This window comes from Leucoraja erinacea, chromosome 9 (assembly GCF_028641065.1).
Source record: "Leucoraja erinacea ecotype New England chromosome 9, Leri_hhj_1, whole genome shotgun sequence".
In the NCBI taxonomy this organism is placed as follows: Eukaryota; Metazoa; Chordata; class Chondrichthyes; order Rajiformes; family Rajidae; genus Leucoraja; species Leucoraja erinaceus.
The window spans coordinates 47,677,178-47,695,824 of record NC_073385.1 but is presented as its reverse complement, the minus strand read 5'-3'; the positions used below and the strand labels follow the sequence as shown (position 1 = coordinate 47,695,824).

Genomic DNA, 18,647 nt, shown 5'->3' with positions numbered 1-18,647 from the left:
ACCAGTGCCCAAGAAGAGTAAAGTGACGTGCCTCGATGACTATCGACCTGTGGCACTAATGCCTGTGGTGATGAAGTGATTTGAGAGATTGATCATGGCGCAAATCAACTCCTACCTCGACAAAAACCTGGACCCACTGCAGTTCGCTAACCGCCACAACAGATCAACGGTGGATGCGATCTCGCTTGCCCTCCACTCCGCTCTGGATCACTTGGACAACAAAAACTCATATGTCAGGCTGTTATTCATTGATTGCAGCTCGGCATTTAATACAATCATCCCCTCCAAGCTGGTTACCAAACTCGCAGAACTGGGTCTCTGCACATCACTCTGCAATTGGATCCTCGACTTCCTCGTTCTCAGACCACAGTCTGTTCGTATTGGTGGAAATGTGTCAGACTCGATAACAATCAGCACGGGAGCACCTCAAGGCTGTGTGCTCAGCCCCCTGCTGTACTCACTCTATATACTCATGACAGCGTAGCCGGTCATAGTGCAAACTCCATCATCAAGTTCGCTGACGACACCACTGTTGTGGGGCGTATCACTGATGGGGATGAGTCAGAGTATAGAAGAGAGATTGAGCAACTGTCCATATGGTGCCAGCACAATAACCTGGCCCTCAACACCAGCAAAACCAAGGAACTGATTGTGACTTTGGAAGGAGTAGGATGGGGACCCACAGTCCCGTTTATATCAACGAGTCGATAGTTGAAAGTGTCAAGAGCTTTAAATTCCTGGGCGAGCACATCTCTGAAGATCTTTCCTGGTCCGAGAACACTGATGCAATTATTAAGAAAGTACATCAGCGCCTCTACTTCCTGAGAAGATTACGGAGAGTCGGTTTGTCAAGGAGGACTCTCTTGAACTTCTACAGGTGCACAGTAGAGAGCATGCTGACCAGTTGCATCGTGGCTTGATTCAGCAACTTGAGCGCCCTGGAGAGGAAATGACTACAAAAAGTAGGAAACACTGCCCAGTGATTCATCGGCTCTGACCTCCCTTCCATCGAGAGGATCTATCGCAGTCGCTGCCTCAAAAAGGCTGGCAGTATCTTCAAGGACCCACACCATCCTGGCCACACACTCATCTCCCTGCTACCTTCAGGTAGAAGGTACAGGAGCCTGAAGACTGCAATGACCAGGTTCAGGAATAGCTACTTCCCCACATTAAACTTGGTTCGGGCAAAACTATGAACATTAATAGCCCATTATCTGTTATTTGCACTTTACCAGTTTATTTATTCATGAGTGTATATATTTATATAATGGTATATGGACACACTGATCTGTTTTGTAATCAATGCCTATTATGTTCTGTTGTGCTGAAGCAAAGGAAGGATTTCATTGTCCTATCAGGGACGCATGACAATAAACTCACTTGAACTTGAGAATTGCATTGCAGTGCCACCTCAACCACAACTCCCACCCCTCCTCCCTGTCCCTGGCTCCAGTCTTGCTGTTCCTTTCCCAGTCTACTCAGTTGATATCTCATGAACAACTCTTGCTGTGGATTTTTTTTTTTCACAAAGTGCTGTAGTAGCTAAACTGGCCAGGCAGCATCTCTGGAGAACATGGATAGGTGATGTTTCCGGTGGCGACCCTTCTTCAAACTCTTGCTCTAGCAAGATGTCAGATGATAAAACAGGGCCCAAGGTGAACATGAATCTTGTGACGTCATAATGGGAGATGATTTGCTTCTCTCAGATGATTTGCTTCTCTGAGAGGGGACTGAGAGGCCTCAAACCATATGTATCTTGTCTTGATTTTCTCTTTCTTTTCCGAGTTGGGTTTCTATGGCATCTGAACCCTCCCAAGGCCACCAGTGGCTCAAGGCCAGATTGAGATTTCACATACATTACTGCCAAATCATGGTCTATTCTGATTAACCACAGTCCACAGTTCCGTTTGGCGGCAACACACATCAAATTGCAGCACTTTTTGCAATTTTTCTGACACTTCGCACAAGATGTTTACTGTGGTCATAATTACAAGGCTGGTGAACTTTTGAGTATATATCTCATAAACGAATCCATAGTGTCTCGGTGGGGAAATCACAGGACAAAGTTGGAGAGCAGCATTCATTTTAATTGTTTTCTCTGGTTTATTTTGGCTTGAGACCTTCAATTCAGCGAGCTACAAGGATAATATCATTATCCAGAAAGAAGTAATTGAAGATTTCAGAATTTTTTTAATTAGAAATATCAACCCTCCAACAAGTGACCATTAGTTGACAGCTAGAACTGAAAGCTGTTTATTTGTTTGGTGACAGACTACAGGAAAACTCTGCTAATCTGCATCTGGTAGTTTAGAAATCCAATAATCCCTATAAACCCAGCAGGTTCACCAGATAACATTTTTCATACCATTGTGTAATGTGTAGGAAAAGTGAAATGGAAGTGCCTGATTACATGCAGTACATCTCTTTGACTCTGTGTTTGGGTATTGGGAGGAACATCCAATAGTACAGAGAAAGTGGCATTACCAAAGTCCTAGGATGCTTGGTTGTCAGAATTTTACTCTATTCTTCTCTCAGGCAGTTCCTTGGGATCAAGGATGACTTGGTCCCACTCCATTTCTGTGTGTTAAGAAGTGACTAATGTTGCCAGTGTAAGAAGCACAGACTCTTCCACAGGTGGGACAGTAGGTGCTGTTGGGGCAGGCGGTAATTTGTGAGGGCTTCTGTGAATGTCTGATGCATGGACTCAAGGTCCTCAACAATATATTGAATGTTCTAGGTCGGGCACCAGAGATTCACGGGAAGCAGTGAAATACTGAAAATATTTTCAAGGAATCAGTCATGCAGTCATTAAAATCTGACAATGTGCACTTTAACCACATGTGATTTTTTTTCTATTACAAATCTCAAATTGTGGAGTACAGAGGCAAATAAATAAATGATGGGTCTTTGTCCCAAACATTATGGAGGGGACTGTATTTGACATGACATAAATGAAAAACTTGCAGCTGTAGTTCTTTTACAGATACTTCCTGAGTGTCTCAGCTGTAAGCCAGGATTCACAGCAGGAATATACTATACATTGATAACTGGGAATTCCAGCTACATGAAGCTGAGGCTTTAATCTCTCCTTGAGTCCTGTGTGGTATGTGGAATGCAGTTAAGGATAAAACCTTGGGAGGAAAGGAGTACGGGGTCAATTAGTTCAGCAGGAAGCAGGGTGAAGTAAACACCTGATAACAATGTGCATGAGAATCCCATTGAAAGGTCAAGGCGAAGTCTCTCAAATTGTTCTGACCAGTACTGGCAGTGAGAGTTGTGCTCTTAATGTTTCATGTATTTCCATCATTGTGCCATTAGTATAATTATAAGCCCCATTTAATAACAGGCTTTTTTTTATTCTGCCTGCTTCACCTTTATTGTATGTAGTCATTAAAAAGCTTTTATCATCTTGCTCACTCTTCAAGGGCTGTCTGGTACAGCAAGATTGCTTCATCAACTGTTGTCAAATGTAGCTCCTAGGGCCTTCATCAGTAAATTGGTGCTGTGCTTGAGCGATCCTTTCATCTGACTGTGACTTAAATTCAGGCAGGGTCAAAACTGAAATATTGGCTCTTTAGAACTGAGCCTTACACAGTGACTAAACTCCAGCCATTGGCTCGCAGTACCTTTCTGAAAAGAATGCAATGCTAAATAGTCCAGTGTAAATGACTGACATATGCTTCATATGTTGAATTGGGATACTATGCTGATCGCACCCTCCACCAATCACACTTTTATTTGCATAATTATTTATATGTTAGGAATATTTTTTAATTAGAACAATGCGTTAAGATGGACAGAGTCTTTTACCCAGAATAGGGGAATCAGGAACCAGAGTATAAAGGTTTAAGGTGAGAGGGAAAGGATTTCATAGGAATCTGAGGGGCAGCTTTTCCACACATTGGGTGGTGCATAAATGGAATGAGCTGCCAAAGGTGGTAGTTGAGCCAGACACTCCCAACAACATTTAAAAGACCTATGGACAGGCACATTGACAGGAAAGGTTTAGAGAGATATGGACCAAATGCAGGCAGGTGGGATTAGCATAGATTGGGCAGCTTGGTCGTCATAGGTGAGTTGGGCCTGTTGCCATGCTGTACGACTCTAACATTATTGTAAAGCTTTCTCAGATTCTATTGCAAAGATATAGTTTTGGAACAGTACCAAATAAGCTTCCTAAGCGTCATTATTTAGCTGGTATAAACAGTCGGAGGGAGAAGTAAGACACAAAATGCCGGAGTAGCTCAGCGGGACTGGCAGCATCTCTGGAGATAAGTAATAGGTGATGTTTTAGGTTAAGGAGGAGCAGCACCTCATATTTCGCTTGGGCAGTTTGCACCCGAGTGGTATGAACACTGACCTCTAATTTCAAGTAGTCCCTAGTTTCTCCTCCCCTTTGCAGCTCTCCCTCAGCCCACTGGCTCCACCTCTTCCTTCTTCTTCTTCTCCCCCCCCCACTCTCACATCAGTCTGAAAAAGGGTTTCTCCAGCATATTTGTCTACCTTCGATTTTCCAGCATCTGCAGTTCCTTCTTGAACACAATGTAAGTATGGGATTGGGAGCAGGAGAAAGTTTTTTTTTTCCCCATCAGAATCCAGAAGTATCCTTTATCCTTTGTCCACACCTAAACACCTTTTTTCGGGGAGTGTTCAATTTATGTACTGGGTACTCAAAGGAAAAAGTGTGCCATGCAGAAACATCCATGTTCCTTCATAGGTTCAAGCAAAAGTAATATTTAAAAACTGTTTCAAAGGGGGGAAAGTTCTTGTTTCTCCTTCCACTTCTCAAAATAAAATATGGTTTGCATGAAAGGGCCATTGAAAGAAGAATGTGGTTGTTCTGGAACAGTTTCAGTATTGAAAGCAGACAATGTAGTGCCTCCTAGTGGCCGTGTTAGGTGATACACCTAATTTGTAACTCGTTAACTTTGCGACCTTGTTAGGTGACCTTTGGAGTGCAGAACAGTGGAGGCAGCAGCACATGTTTTGGTCCTGATATATTTTATGAACATCTCCAATCATCTTGTGCCTTTTGACAGCATCATCAGTATGTGTTAAAATGTTTAATGTTTACTTATGTTTGGGATTCATTATTTCAGGTATAATGTTTATTTACAGTGTTATTGTAGTATGTTTGCAATAAGCGTAAAGGGCCTGTCCCATTTGGGCAACCTAATCCGCGAGTTCTGGCGAGTTTTCCCTCGACTCGTACTCGCAGCATGGTCGACACGAGGTCATAGGAGATCTTCGTAACTCTCCTTCATGCTCGAGAGTGGTCTCCGCCTACTCGAGGCCTCGTACTCGCGGCGTTTTTTTCAATATGTTAAAATATGCCCGCGAGTAAAAAAAAGCATGGAAAAAATTGATACTTTTTTTACTCGTAGGTTTAGTCGTAGTAGGTCGTAGTAGGTTAGCATGTTAGTCATAGGTAATCGAGGGTAGTCGAAGGTAGCCATAGATAGTCTTCTTCATAGTCAAAGGGAGGTCGAAGGAGATCGAAGGAGGTCGTCTTCACTCTCCACTATTTGGTGTCCAATTTTCCTGAAGTTAGTCGTAGCTAGTCGAAGCTGGTCTTCAACACAGTCGACGGAGGTGGAAGGAGGTCTTCAACATGTCATTTATTCAAACTCTTCGAAACTCGCCAATTAGGTCGCCCAAGTGAGACGGCCCCTTTATTCTTATTTCTATGCCTTTTTTGTACTTGTTGTTTCACACTTTCCCGATTCAATAAACCCGTGGACAAAAGAGTCTTGATAAAGGGAGGTGTTTAAGCTGACTGTCAATATATATACAGTCGTATTTTGAGGACTGCACAGGTACTCTTCAAAAAAGAGAAATCTTGCACTGTAGGAAAATGCAATACGAAGCTCCTAATAATGCAGTCTCTAGGGTACACAAAAATGCTGGAGAAACTCAGCGGATGCAGCAGCATCTATGGAGCGAAGGAAATAGACAATGTTTCGGGCCGAAACCCTGCTTCAGACTGGTGGGGGGTGGCGGGGAGAAGAAAGGAAAAAGGAGGAGGAGTCCGAGGGCTAAGGGAGAGGTAGGAAGGGGAGGAGACAGCATGGGGGTAACAAAAATGCAGTCTCTAAATTCACTCCATAGATTAACCCCATAGGATTTGAGCGAAGATATTCACAGGAATAGGCCAAATCTCCTCAACCTCCTCTACCATTTAATGAGATCATGGTTGATCTAATTGTAACCTCAACTCTGCATTCCTGCCCAGGTGTGGTAACCCTTTACCCCTTACTGACTAAGTTTCTACCTGCATGTGCCATTTAGATATTCAAAGAGCTCCTTCTACTGTCCTATCAGGATGAGAGCTCCAAAGTATCCCTATGATCAATAAAATGTTGTTGCAGCTGTCTTAAATGGACAACCCCATCATTTTTCAAACATGTCCCCTAATTCTAAATTCTCCCGCAAGAGGAAATATCTTTAGTTTAACTTAGTTTAGATATACAATGAGGAACCAGGCCCTTCGGCCCACCGAGTCCATACCTGCCGACATACATTAGCTCTATACTACACACGAGGGACAATTTACCGAAGCCAATTAACCTACAAAACTGCATGTCTTTGGAGTGCGGGAGCAAACTGGGGCACCCGGAGTAAAGCCACACTGTCACAGGGAGAACGTACAAACTCCATACAGACAGCACCCATAATCAGGATTGAACCTGGGCCTCTGGTGCTGTAAGGCAGCAACTCTACCGTTGCACCACTATGCCACCACTAATTGATATATTTTCATATCTGTCCTGGAAATACCTTCAGGATCGTGCATGACTCAATGAAGTCCTCTTTCAAGTTTCTAAGATGTACAGCCTAGATTGTCCAACCTTTATTGTAAACTTTCTATGAACTTATTAATATCCTCCCTTAAATAAAGAGACCAATACCATGCATAGTGCTCCAAATCTGGACTCACCAATGTCCTGTCTAACTGAGGAATAATCTCCATATTTTTACATTCTGTTTTCCATGCAATACTCAATACATTCATTATATGACATTAGAGCAGAATTTGGTCATTCAGCCCATCGAGTCTGCTCCGCCATGGCTGATCTATTTCTCCCTCTGAACCCCATTCTCCTGCCTTCTCTCCAGTAAACGTTGACATCCTTACTAATTACAGACCTATCATTCCCCTCTTTCCCCGCTTTCTGAATTTATCATTGCACCCGCAAACATTAAATAAAATCCAGGCAAATATTAGTAAAGATAGGCTAAATTGCTTCCTTCCGTCTGTTCTGCAACATTCAAAGAAATAGAGAATTTTAGCATCTTGTATTGAAATCTTGATTGTCAGTTTTGATTATTTGAAAAAGAAAATTAAGGGGAGATAGCTTTAAGTATTTTAGCACACAAAGCCTGTAAAATTGCTGAACTAATGTGACTGGTGAGGAACATAGACCTAATTGATGGAATGAATTACTCTCTCATAGAGCACAGATAACAAATCACTGGGTTGGTAACAGATCTGTAACTTAAGAAATCTGTGGGTTTCTCAAGTGCTCTACTGGACATAGAAACTTTCTCGACCCAATTGTGTAGCTCATCATGCTATTTACACCGTATTATTGCCAATAGACAATGAAGCAACAGTTAGAAGTGGTGTGGGAAACCAAAGTATGTTTGTGCTGAGCCAATAATGTCACTGGAGGTCATCCCCTGCTACTGAACTGGTGATAATAGGCTGCAAATATAACGTTACAAAAGCTTATTGTTTAAACATTATAAATTTCACTTCACTATCGTAATTGTGCCATCATTATTTGTCAAAGCGTAAAATGAAAAACGCCTTGCATTGCTTAGTTCCTCGATGGGCAATGGAATCTGTGCAACAGTTCACCTTGCATATGTTTGTTAATAATTTGCAGTGTGCTGTTATATTTACACAGCAGGTAATTCAGTCTCAATACAAATCACTGTTACTTTTATGTAATGATGAAATGGATACTGTGTCACGATATGACAGGGCAACTTCACGGATCAGCAATTTCCACTAGTTTCTTGGTCTAAAAGAAACAGATATCAAAGATAACAACACAGGTCGCATTTTTTTTATACACAACAATATAGAACAGAAGGAATCTCACACTAAAGACTATTTATTTCACTATTCATATTTACGGTTACAGAATGGGTAAATTACAGGACCACAAATATATTGGATTAGAATTCCATGCTAACCTTTGATGTTAAAGTAAATCACGAACAATAAATATATATATATATATACACACATATATATACATACATATATATATATATATATATACACACACACACACACACACACACATATATATATATACATATATATATATATATATATATATATATATATATATATATATATATATACCATGCAGCATATGTTGCTTTGTGTGTTTTATTTCCCAGCACATTCCTTGTTAAAGTAACTAAAACATGGAACAAATGTAACAAAACTGAGATAATTTATCGCTGCCTCATAAACTGTAAAATATTTACATTTTGCACATATTTTAGGGGCTAATTCCTATCCAAGCATCGCCAATTACTCTGTAAAAATGTCTTTTATGATCTAAATCAGCTGTGTGAGGAAGCCTGTGTAACTCACATATACTAAATATGTTTCATGTTAAATAACTGTTTTGAAGACTCCGTCTAAACATTCGTACATATAAGAGATATTTTTTGATATATTACCGATTTCTTCATTCTTTGGTTTGTTCTTTGTCTGTGATCTGAACTTTTCAGTAACAAAATTATGGAATGCAACGGTTATATTAAAGGCACATTCATTAACCACATGGAAACTAGAGCTCTAACTGCACTTTAGTTCATGTCATTTTTACTTTTGGAAATGTATAAATTGTAAAGGTTTAATCTGGCAAAGCTTAGATCTGGACAGGTTTAAACTACGATTTCTTTAGTAACCTGAGCAACATTTTGAATTTTCTGTACATGCCTCTCTTGCATTTTAAGAAAGTATAAGGAACAATATTGCATGTTGCAGGATTTATGACACATTAAGTTGCGGCTTTTCCCGCTTTACAGTGAGTGCCTTAGAAGTCTACAAACTTTTTAAAGTTAATTTTGTGTTGTATGTGATCAGAAATTGCTTACAATTCTTGCTTACAATTGCTTACAAACATAAACTATCCAAAAATAGACACAATATGCTGGAATAACTCAATGGGTCAGGCAGCATCTCCGGAAGACATGGATAAGTGACGTTACGGGTCAGGATTAAAGTCAAGAAGGGTCCTGATCCAAAACGCCATTATCCCTGTCTTCTAGAGATGTTGCCTGACTGTCTAAGGTATTCCAGCACATTGTGTCTTTTTTGCTATACCAGCATCTGCAGTTCCTTGCGTCTCAATCCAAAAATAGATTTCAATATGATTGAATAGGTTTATTGAATTGTGTGCCTTACTCAGTTAATCTTTGTTTGCAGATTGATGCTGTGCCAAACCTACCAAACGCCACATCGACCTCCTTACTGGACGATTGCATCCGATGTCAAAGTTCAGGGGGACTATGTGAAAGTGATGTTTTGGATGCTGGGACCAACACTTCTGTTTCTTTGTGTTCTCGACATTCTCAGGCAACGACTGTATTTAACCCGACACGGCTGTCAGACTCTGTCCTTTCCCAGCTTCTGGAAGATGCATACCGATCAGGCATTTCCCCAGCTTCTGGTAGAACAGAAGGAGGTAGCAAAGAATTAGTTGTCGGTGTCGAGAGTGAGGACCCAAATTACTATCGCAGCAAAGTCCTGGCTAACATCAGTAGGCTGTCAGAAAGATTGCTGGATTTTCCGACAGCGGATGATGATAAATCAGATGGTGAGGATGGGGAATGGATGCAATGCGACAGAGAGGTGTCCTATTTGACTAGGGCACTGGAGATCAAGCAAGGGAATAAGCCCATTTTCCTTGTGGATTCAAACCTTTACGGATCAATGGACCGGGAGCAGTCAGCAGAGGACAGCATTCCAACAATTCCATGGATATCGCATGGAGGTAATAAATATTCACTCAGAGCTAAGCGAACCTCAGTAGATAATAGATATGTGAATATTTTTAGAAAACAATTAATTTATATTAATTTTTTGTTCTCTTGACAACTGCTTTAATTTGAATTAAATCAGCAACATATATAACATCGAGTGAACTGAGGTATTTTTATAAGCAAATAAATTGTAAAGTGAAGTAAAGAGAAAAGTAGGTGCAATTAAAGGCCAAAAGAATCTTGCAGAGGCAGAGAGGGTATGGCTCGGAGTAATAAATAAGCATCTTCTGGAGAAGAAAAGACTAGCAAGGTAGTTATGAGGAGTACATGCTGTGTTGGATATAATTGTATAAAGTGGAGCATTGTGTTTATTTGAGCTCTAATGTTCAATGATTTAACGTTGACCTGTGCTGTTTAGACATTATAAACAGTTTTATAGTACAGGTATCAGAGCAGCATTCTTTGAAGTCTTGTTGACAGTTAAGATACACGCTATTTTGCACTGGATGTCCCACACACCAGCCGCCGAATGGTGAACGAGGTCTGATTGACCTGGACGATGACACGTTGGCCTGGCTCGCCTCAACAGGTCTGAAAGACATACAACAGAAGAAGAAGCACTGGATAAATGTCATATTATGTGTATCCGGGCTCTCATCTCAATCTTATGGTTCATTTCTAGGATTTACTTTAAATTGTGAAATTCCCTCTGCTCCTGCTTTCTGATTCATTTTCTTAAAACGCACCTTTTCCAGAAAGCACAAGAACTTTTGCCAAACCAATCTCAAATACACCTGTGGAATTCCATTTCCCATTCAAGCGATGACATGTACACAAGGCTGTACACCTTGTTTGCTGAGGTCCACAGAATACACTCTTTCCATTGCAACACACTTTTCCAAACCGTTAACTAATATCTAGCACATGTTTCACTGTACAAAGAATGTCTCTTCACGATCACAATGTTACTGGTCCATGTGAGAAGCTCACAATAATTCTCCCCCTCGGTTTACATTTCAATTGACCTCCATAGTCTGGGCAGTAGAGCTTGTCTGATCCCCTCTGTCTCATGTGCTGTTTGTTTTACATCCTCTTATTTCTGTTGACAATTATTTATCATCTAGTTAAGTTTTTTAATTATCTTCCATTTCCTTCACGGCCAGAGGGGCTAGACAAACTGAGTTATAACATTGCATTCTACATAGAAACATGAAACGCAGAGAAACAGGAGTGGAAGGAGGTAATTTGGCCCTTCAAGCCTGCTCTATAATTCAATGCAATTATGGCTGATCCTCTATTACAATGTCAGGTCCCTGCTCTTTCCCCATAATCATTTGACATCTAAGTCATGGAGTCATTGTAATACAGCACAGAAATGGGCCCTTCAGCCCAAAATGTCCATGCCCATCGACACTGATCCCATTTGCCCATATTAAGAATGCATCCTGCTGTGTCCAGCCTATTTAAGTGGTTGTCTAAATGCCTTCTACACATACAAAACTGTATCAGATTCTACCACCTGCACTGGCAGCAAGTTCCAGGTATCCATTACTCTTTTTGTAAATAAAAACTTACCACTCAGATCCTAAGTCTCACCTTACAGTTATACCCTTTTATTTATGCTACCCCTACCATGGGAAAACGATTTTGACTATCAGCCGTATCACTACCTCTCAAAATGTTATATACTACTATTAGGTCACACTTCAGTCTCTTTTGCTCCAGGGGAAATAGGTCTTGCAAAAATAATTTCACTGTGCTGTGCATAAGTGACCATTGAACCAACTAAAAAGCCTCCAATCCAGGCAGCATCCTGGTGAATCTCCTCTGCACTTTCGTCCAGTGTTTAGAAATTACTCGACTTCCTCCTTAAATTAATTCAATGGCATATTCTTCCTTCTGGCCTGGGATATTCCACTGGCTCCTCAGAAAAGAAAAGTAGCAACTTAAACATTGACAAGTAGGTGAAATGGACAAGCACATTGCAGATGAATAATGAAGAGAGTTGCAAAGTGATGCATGTTGATAGAAAGGAGCAAGATGAACAAAACTACAATTTTAAAGGTTGTGCAGGAACAGCAAGACAGAAAAGTTCACCCACACATAATCATGAAGATGGAGGGCAGGCTGAGAACTGATAAAAAGCGTAATGAATTTTTGATTTTATAAATCAACTCAAAGTAAGATATTTATACCAAGCCTTTTTAAAACACTTTTTTTTTGGCTTGCAGGTAAAATATTTATTTCAAATTTGGTCACAAGGGTATTGGGATTTTAGAGAGGTTACGGAACAGATTTCTGCACTGGTACATGGCATAAGGAATGTCAGTTCTGAGGAAAGGGCAGTAACTCCCTACAAAAAAAAAGGTTAAGAGGAGAATTGATAGAAATATCACAAATTATGATGGTGTTGAAGAAAGAATGGCAGTGGGTCAGCAATAGGAAGATGTGTATTTCAGGTGACTGGGAGAAGAGCCATAGGCAACTAGATCCGTAGGCAGCCTTTAGATATAGAAGGTGCTCTCTGAAGTATTGCTGGAAGCAGAAATTTGGATAAATATTTGAATTGAAAAAAATATTGAACTATAGGTTTAGAATTTAGGTTTATTATTATTGACAGGTGTACCAAGGTACAGTGAAAAGCTTTGATTTGCGACATATAAATATAGCTGAGTCAAACCCTGGTACCATAGTTACGGCAAAGGGGAAGATACAGTGCAGAGTGTAGTTCTCAGCATTGTTCCACGGGCAAAATCCAATGCCCACAAAGGGATGGAGGTGAATCGGACAATACACTTGCTTATTGAAAGACAGTTCAGAAGACTGATATCAGAGGGGAAGAAGCTGTTCCTGAGTCTGGTAGTGTGCACTTTTAAGCTTGTGTATCTTATGCCCAACGGGAGTGGGGAGAAGAAGCAATAGCCGAGCTGGGACAAATCTGTGATGATGGTGGCTGCTTCTGCTGAGGCATCGTGAAGTTCAGATGCAGTCAGTGATGGTCAGTCTAGTCTGTGAGTTGACTGGGCTACGTATCCACAACTCTGCAGTTTCTTGTGGTCTTGGGCAGAGCTGTTCTTAAACCAAGCTGTGAGGCAACCTGATAGTATGCTTTCTATGGTGCATCTGGAGAGGTTTGTACGAATCACAGGAAACAAGCTGAATTTCCAATAGGAGGTAGATCATTAATAATATGAACACCAAGGAACTTGAAGCTCTCAGCCATTTATGTGGAAAAAGCAGGGAGATAAGATTGATTGAAAAGAGTTTTGAAAGACCAGATACAAGTTTGATGTATTTAGCGACCTCTTTGACATTGTGTCATTTTAGAATTTTAATTACACTTTTAATATAATTTCTGCTATTTATTAGGTATGGACATGCAATAGGAAAGATCAAGAGTGGCACAGTGGCGAAGCAGTTGCTGCCTTATAGCGCCAGAGAAATGGGGTTCCATCCTGACTGCGGGTGCTGTATGTGCACATTCTCCCTGTGATTTTTGTCTGGGTGCTTCGCTTTCCTCCCACACTCCAAAGACGTGCAGGTTTGTAGATTAATTGACAGTAAAAATTGCAAATTGTCCCCAGTATATAGTGTATGTGATGATCGCACGGACTCGGTGGGTTGAAGGGCCTGTTTCCACGCTGCATCTCTAGAGTCTTAAGTCATTCTGAAAGGTGATAGAGACTTAAAGTTGTATTACACTTTTTTCGAGATTTCTTCGCTCCAAACACGTCCATCGAGTCCACAGAACAGTACTTAATATTTGATGGTTATTTTTTCCCGCTGGTTTATTGCACAGGTACATACAAGACAAAATGCTGGAGAAACTCAATGGGTCAGGCAGCATCTGGCAAGGCAATGGATAGCTGATGTTTCAGGTCATGTCTGAAGAAGGGTCCTGATGCAAAACATTATCTGTTCATTCCCTCCCCAGATGCTGCCTGACCTGCTGAGTTCCTCCAGCACTTTGTATTTGCTCAAGAATCCAGCAACTGCTGTTTCTTGTGTCTCCGTAACACTGACAGGCATAGGTTTTTAATGCTGATATACCTGATGTGAGTGGATGCATAGATCATGTTGGTGATAATGTGTGGACCAATGCACCAGAGGTTGCAACATAGGTTGGATTCTTTATACACTTTGTGCTACTGTGATGTGAACATGTAGATACAAAAAAACTCAAAAGAAAGCTTCATTGCCTTCAGTTAGTTTATTTTTTTTAATCAGTTTTTGACTTAAATTCAGCCACCATCTGTGTTTCTGAGGTTGTGTCATTTACTAAATTGGAAATTTGCCTCGAATGTCCGGACAAGTCTTTACAATGCCTAATATCATTCATCAGGTAGCACCTACATTGGTTTCTGTCTGGAGATCAATCATTCATCACTCTTCACTTTTAGTAACTTTATATGTAATATACTGTTGCTTCCTATAAACTATTTTCCTCACAGAATACTTATGCTATCTCTGTCCCATTTTGTATCCTGATCTTTTCCAGAAGACTGAAACACAGCTGAAATATGTTAGTTCTGTTGTTTAGTTTAGTTTGGTTTAGAGATATAGCATGGAAACGGGCTGTTTGGCCCAAAGAGTCCAGACCGACCATCGATCACTCACTCACACTAGTTCTATGTTATCCAAGTTCTCATCTACTCCCTTGACACAAGGGGTAATCTACCGAGGCCAATTAACCTACTAACTCGCAAGTCTTTGGGATATGGGACAAAACCGGAGCACCCGGAGGAAACCCACATGGTCACAAGAGAACATGCAAACACCACAAAGACAGCACCCGAGATCGGAATCGAACCTGGGTCTCTGGTGCTGTGAGGCAGTAAGCTCTACCAACTGCACCGCCCAAACAAATGTCTTTTGAGACTCTGCCTGCATTTCAAATGTAGCTTCTGCATGTATTGCACAAAGGAGAAATTTGTCTTTGTTTGGTGGAACTAAACAGGTTTGAGAACACAGCGTGAGTATAACTGGTAGTCAATATTCTCACCCCTGTATAGTGCTGGCAATAAAGACAAGTTTTTATTTTTTTATTTTATTTATTAGAAGCAAATGTACAAAAATAAAACCAATGGCATGTAAAATAATACAGTTATTGTACAGCTTCAATTTTAACTTTTAGCTATAGTCAGAAGAAAAGAATGGAGAAAAAGCAAGAAAGAGAAAAAGTGAAATGTGCAAAGATAGAACCCCTAGACTACCAAAGTGGTGTAGCCAAAGAGTGAATAAATGAAAAAAAGAAGAGAGGAATAGAAAAAATAGGAAAAATAAAAGGACAAAAAGAGAAAGAAAGAAAAATGTGGTGATATACTTGCCTCACGTCCCTCCCCACCTCACCCAACCCGTAATTAGATTTAAATCCAAAGTTGTGTTGTACCATACTATCCTTGTACAAATCAATGAATGGTGTCCATGTCTTCAAAAAATGATCTTGTTTTTCTAGCAAGACAAGTCTAATATTTTCAAGATGTAGCGTCTCGGACATGTTTATAATCCACATCTTAAGAGTAGGGACAGATGTATGTTTCCAAACTTTGAGTATTAGCTTTTTCGCCATTATCAGGACATAATTAAGGAAACGTCTTTGAAATAATGATAGCTCAGAGCAGGCTTCTGACGTACCTAGAATAATCAATTTCGTATCGGGATCCAATTTTATTTTTAGTGATTTTGAAAAAATTTCAAAAATTCCTCTCCAGAAATTATGTAACTTTATACAAGAGACAAAGGAATGTGCTATAGTTGCTTCCTGAAGAAGACATTTATCACAAATAGGAGATACATTTGGAAAGATCTTATTCAGTTTAGACTTTGAATAATAGAGTCTGTGCAGTATTTTAAATTGAATTAACGAATGCCTAACGTTAATCCAACAATTGTGTATATGTAGGTTTTCTTCACATCTGTCTTTTAGAATTTTTAGGCCAAGCTCATCTTGCCAAGCTCTTCTAATTACTTCTGACGATGGGATTTCTATATTTAAAAGGGTGTTATACAGATATGATATTAACTTGTCTGACTCCGAGTTTCTATTCAGACATTCGTCTAGTATGTCTGGCAACAAAGATTTGTAGTCTTGGGTATATGATTTCAGATAGTCTCGAATTTGAAGGTATCTAAAATATTGATTAACTTTTAGGTGATATTTCGACTGTAATTCTTGAAATGAGAGAAGAGTTCCCATCTCATAAAGATCTCCAAGTTTTTTGATTCCTAATCTTTCCCAATATGTGAATGTCTTGTCTAAAATAGATGGCTTTAATGAAGGATTATTGGCAATTGGTGAAAGAAGATAAATTTCTCAGTTTAAGGGTTGACCACTTGTCTCCAGATTCGTAAGGTACTGTGGATAATCGGATTTTTCTCATATAGTGTTTTCTTCAAATTTATTGGAGAGAGAAGAATCGCGCCTATATTAAAAGGCGAACAATCCTCTTTCCATTATTAACCATTTTGCCTGTTGGCCTGTGTTGTCCAACCAATAGATTACGTTTTTAATATCCGTTGCCTAGTAATCGTATAAAAAATTGGGGAGAGCCAGTCCGCCAGTTTCTTTGGGTTTGCAAAGATGCCTTTTATGGATTCTATGTGTTTTATAATCTCAAATAAAATTTGTAATCCGAGAATCAAGTTTAAAAAAAAAATTAAAAAAAAATTTAGGAAGGTATATCGGTATTGATTGAAATAAGTACAGGATTTGTGGTAGGAAGATAATCTTTATGGCATTTATTCTGCCTATTAGAGACATCGGAAGTGTTTTACAAAATTCAGTAAGAGCATTTAATTTAGTAACTAAAGGAGGAAAGTTTGCGTTAAATAGAGAAGTATATTTTCTGGTTACATGAACACCGAGATATTTGAATTTTTCGTAGCAATTCTGAAAGAGAATTTTAGGAGGTGTGTCGGGTCTTGAGGTTTTATTGACATAATTTCATTTTTGTTCCAGTTTATTCTTTATTCTGAAAAGGAACCAAATTCCTCTATAAGATTTAATATACTTGGAATGCTAACTTGGGAATTGGTGATATAGAGTAATACATCATCTGCATATAATGATATTTTATTATTGGAATATTTAGTGTTATAGCCATGAATATTCGGATGTACATCCGAAAGACAAGTTTTTCTATTTTTGTCTGGACGTTATTCAGCCATGTAAGGATTGGAGCTGTTTCTGGCAGTGGTCACTGGAAAATCATTAACGCTATGAACCCAGACTGATTTCTGGCCTTCCTGATCACAAAATGCAGAGAACAATGTATGGTCTGTCAGTTCAATGCTCACTGAAAAGTTCTAAATTTGAACATTCAATTAATACTGTGAATATTGTTTTATTTTCAATAGGTGATGAAAATGGTGCTGGGAATGAAGATTTAAATATTGCTGACAATGAGGTGAAATCAAAGTAGAAGAAATGTTCTGGTCGCATTTCAGATCTTTCTGAAGTAGTCTTTATTAAAGATGGTTTGTTTATTCTAAGATTGTTTGCTCTGTCTGATATTCTGATCTTTTGCAAATGACTTGGTCATATACTAGAAGTGGCTGATATATTCACTGATATGGTTCAAAGGAAATAATCTGCAAAGGAATTTTGTTTTAATTTTTTCAATTATCATAATTTCTTGCAGTGAAATTTGCTTTTTTTCACAAAAATCATATTTGGGAGATCCAGAAGAAGAGCTTTCTGGCTAAGCGGAGTAGAACAGCATGAATATCAAACTATTCTCCCCCAAAAGACGCGCACAAAATGCTGGAGTAAGGAATAGGTGACGTTTTGGATCAGAACCCTTCTTCAGACTGAAAAATAGAGAACAAAAAGGCCAGAACATAAAAGGGTCAAAAACCGTGAACCAACATTAGACCATTGTGGGCCCCTTGGCCATCGGTGCTGGCTCTGATTTGTTCTGTACCTTTTCACACTTCTAATTTCCCTTTCCCCTGACTCTCAGTCTGAAGAAAGGTCGCAACCCGAAACATCACCTATTCCTTTTCTCCAGAAATGCTGCCAGGCACACTGAGTTACTCCAGCATTTTGTGTCTATCTTCGGTATAAACCAGCATCTGCATTTACTCCCTAAATATATTCTCCCTCCAAGCTTATTGAGATTTGAAATTTTGGTATCCTGGACGAAAAAATAATTGCAAAACTAATTAAATGCTTGATGGTTGAAATTAAGTCACAAGAGATGAATGTGAAATCATTTCCATCTTAATATTTATGATGGAAGTAATTTTATACAAACTAATCCTCTTTAATTATTGTGCCATTTAGTGGAAATGAAAACTGGAACATAATAATGATGTTGATTAATGTTAGTGCAATAGATTCAGTGTCAATAGTCTAATTTCCAATAAAACTAACTACACGTGGTGAGCCTTGGTTCAAGCATTTGGTTCAAGTATCTGGTGTTGTTTACTTAAATTTATTTTCATCGAATAAATATGTGTTTTCCATTACATTAATTCCTATGAGTGGTTTGACTGTTCATTTTTTCAATTGGTCTTTTATTATTGGATTTATCGCTGTCTGCTCGTGAAAAGATGGCGGAGAACCTCCTCCTTAAAACATGATTGTTGAGGATATTCAAACCACGTTAGCATTTGGAGAGTGATGAAGTGTTAAT

General features: G+C 39.4%; 1 protein-coding gene across 5 annotated transcripts in view; it reads left to right on the top strand.

The window, feature by feature from the left end:
• The window catches only part of fsip1 (fibrous sheath interacting protein 1), a 277,000-nt gene extending 258,515 nt beyond the window's left edge, over positions 1-18,485 (top strand). For 3 of the 5 annotated variants that reach the window (XM_055640741.1, XM_055640740.1, XM_055640742.1), the window contains exons 12-13: positions 9,455-10,022; positions 17,368-18,484. In XM_055640741.1, the coding sequence (XP_055496716.1) occupies positions 9,455-10,022; positions 17,368-17,432 (633 nt within the window). In that variant the 3' untranslated portion in view covers positions 17,433-18,484. Of the gene's footprint in view, positions 1-9,454; positions 10,023-17,367 lie in introns of all 5 variants that reach the window. The other 2 variants (XM_055640743.1, XM_055640739.1) reach the window with 2 other exon arrangements.
• Positions 18,486-18,647: the final 162 nt, after the last annotated feature.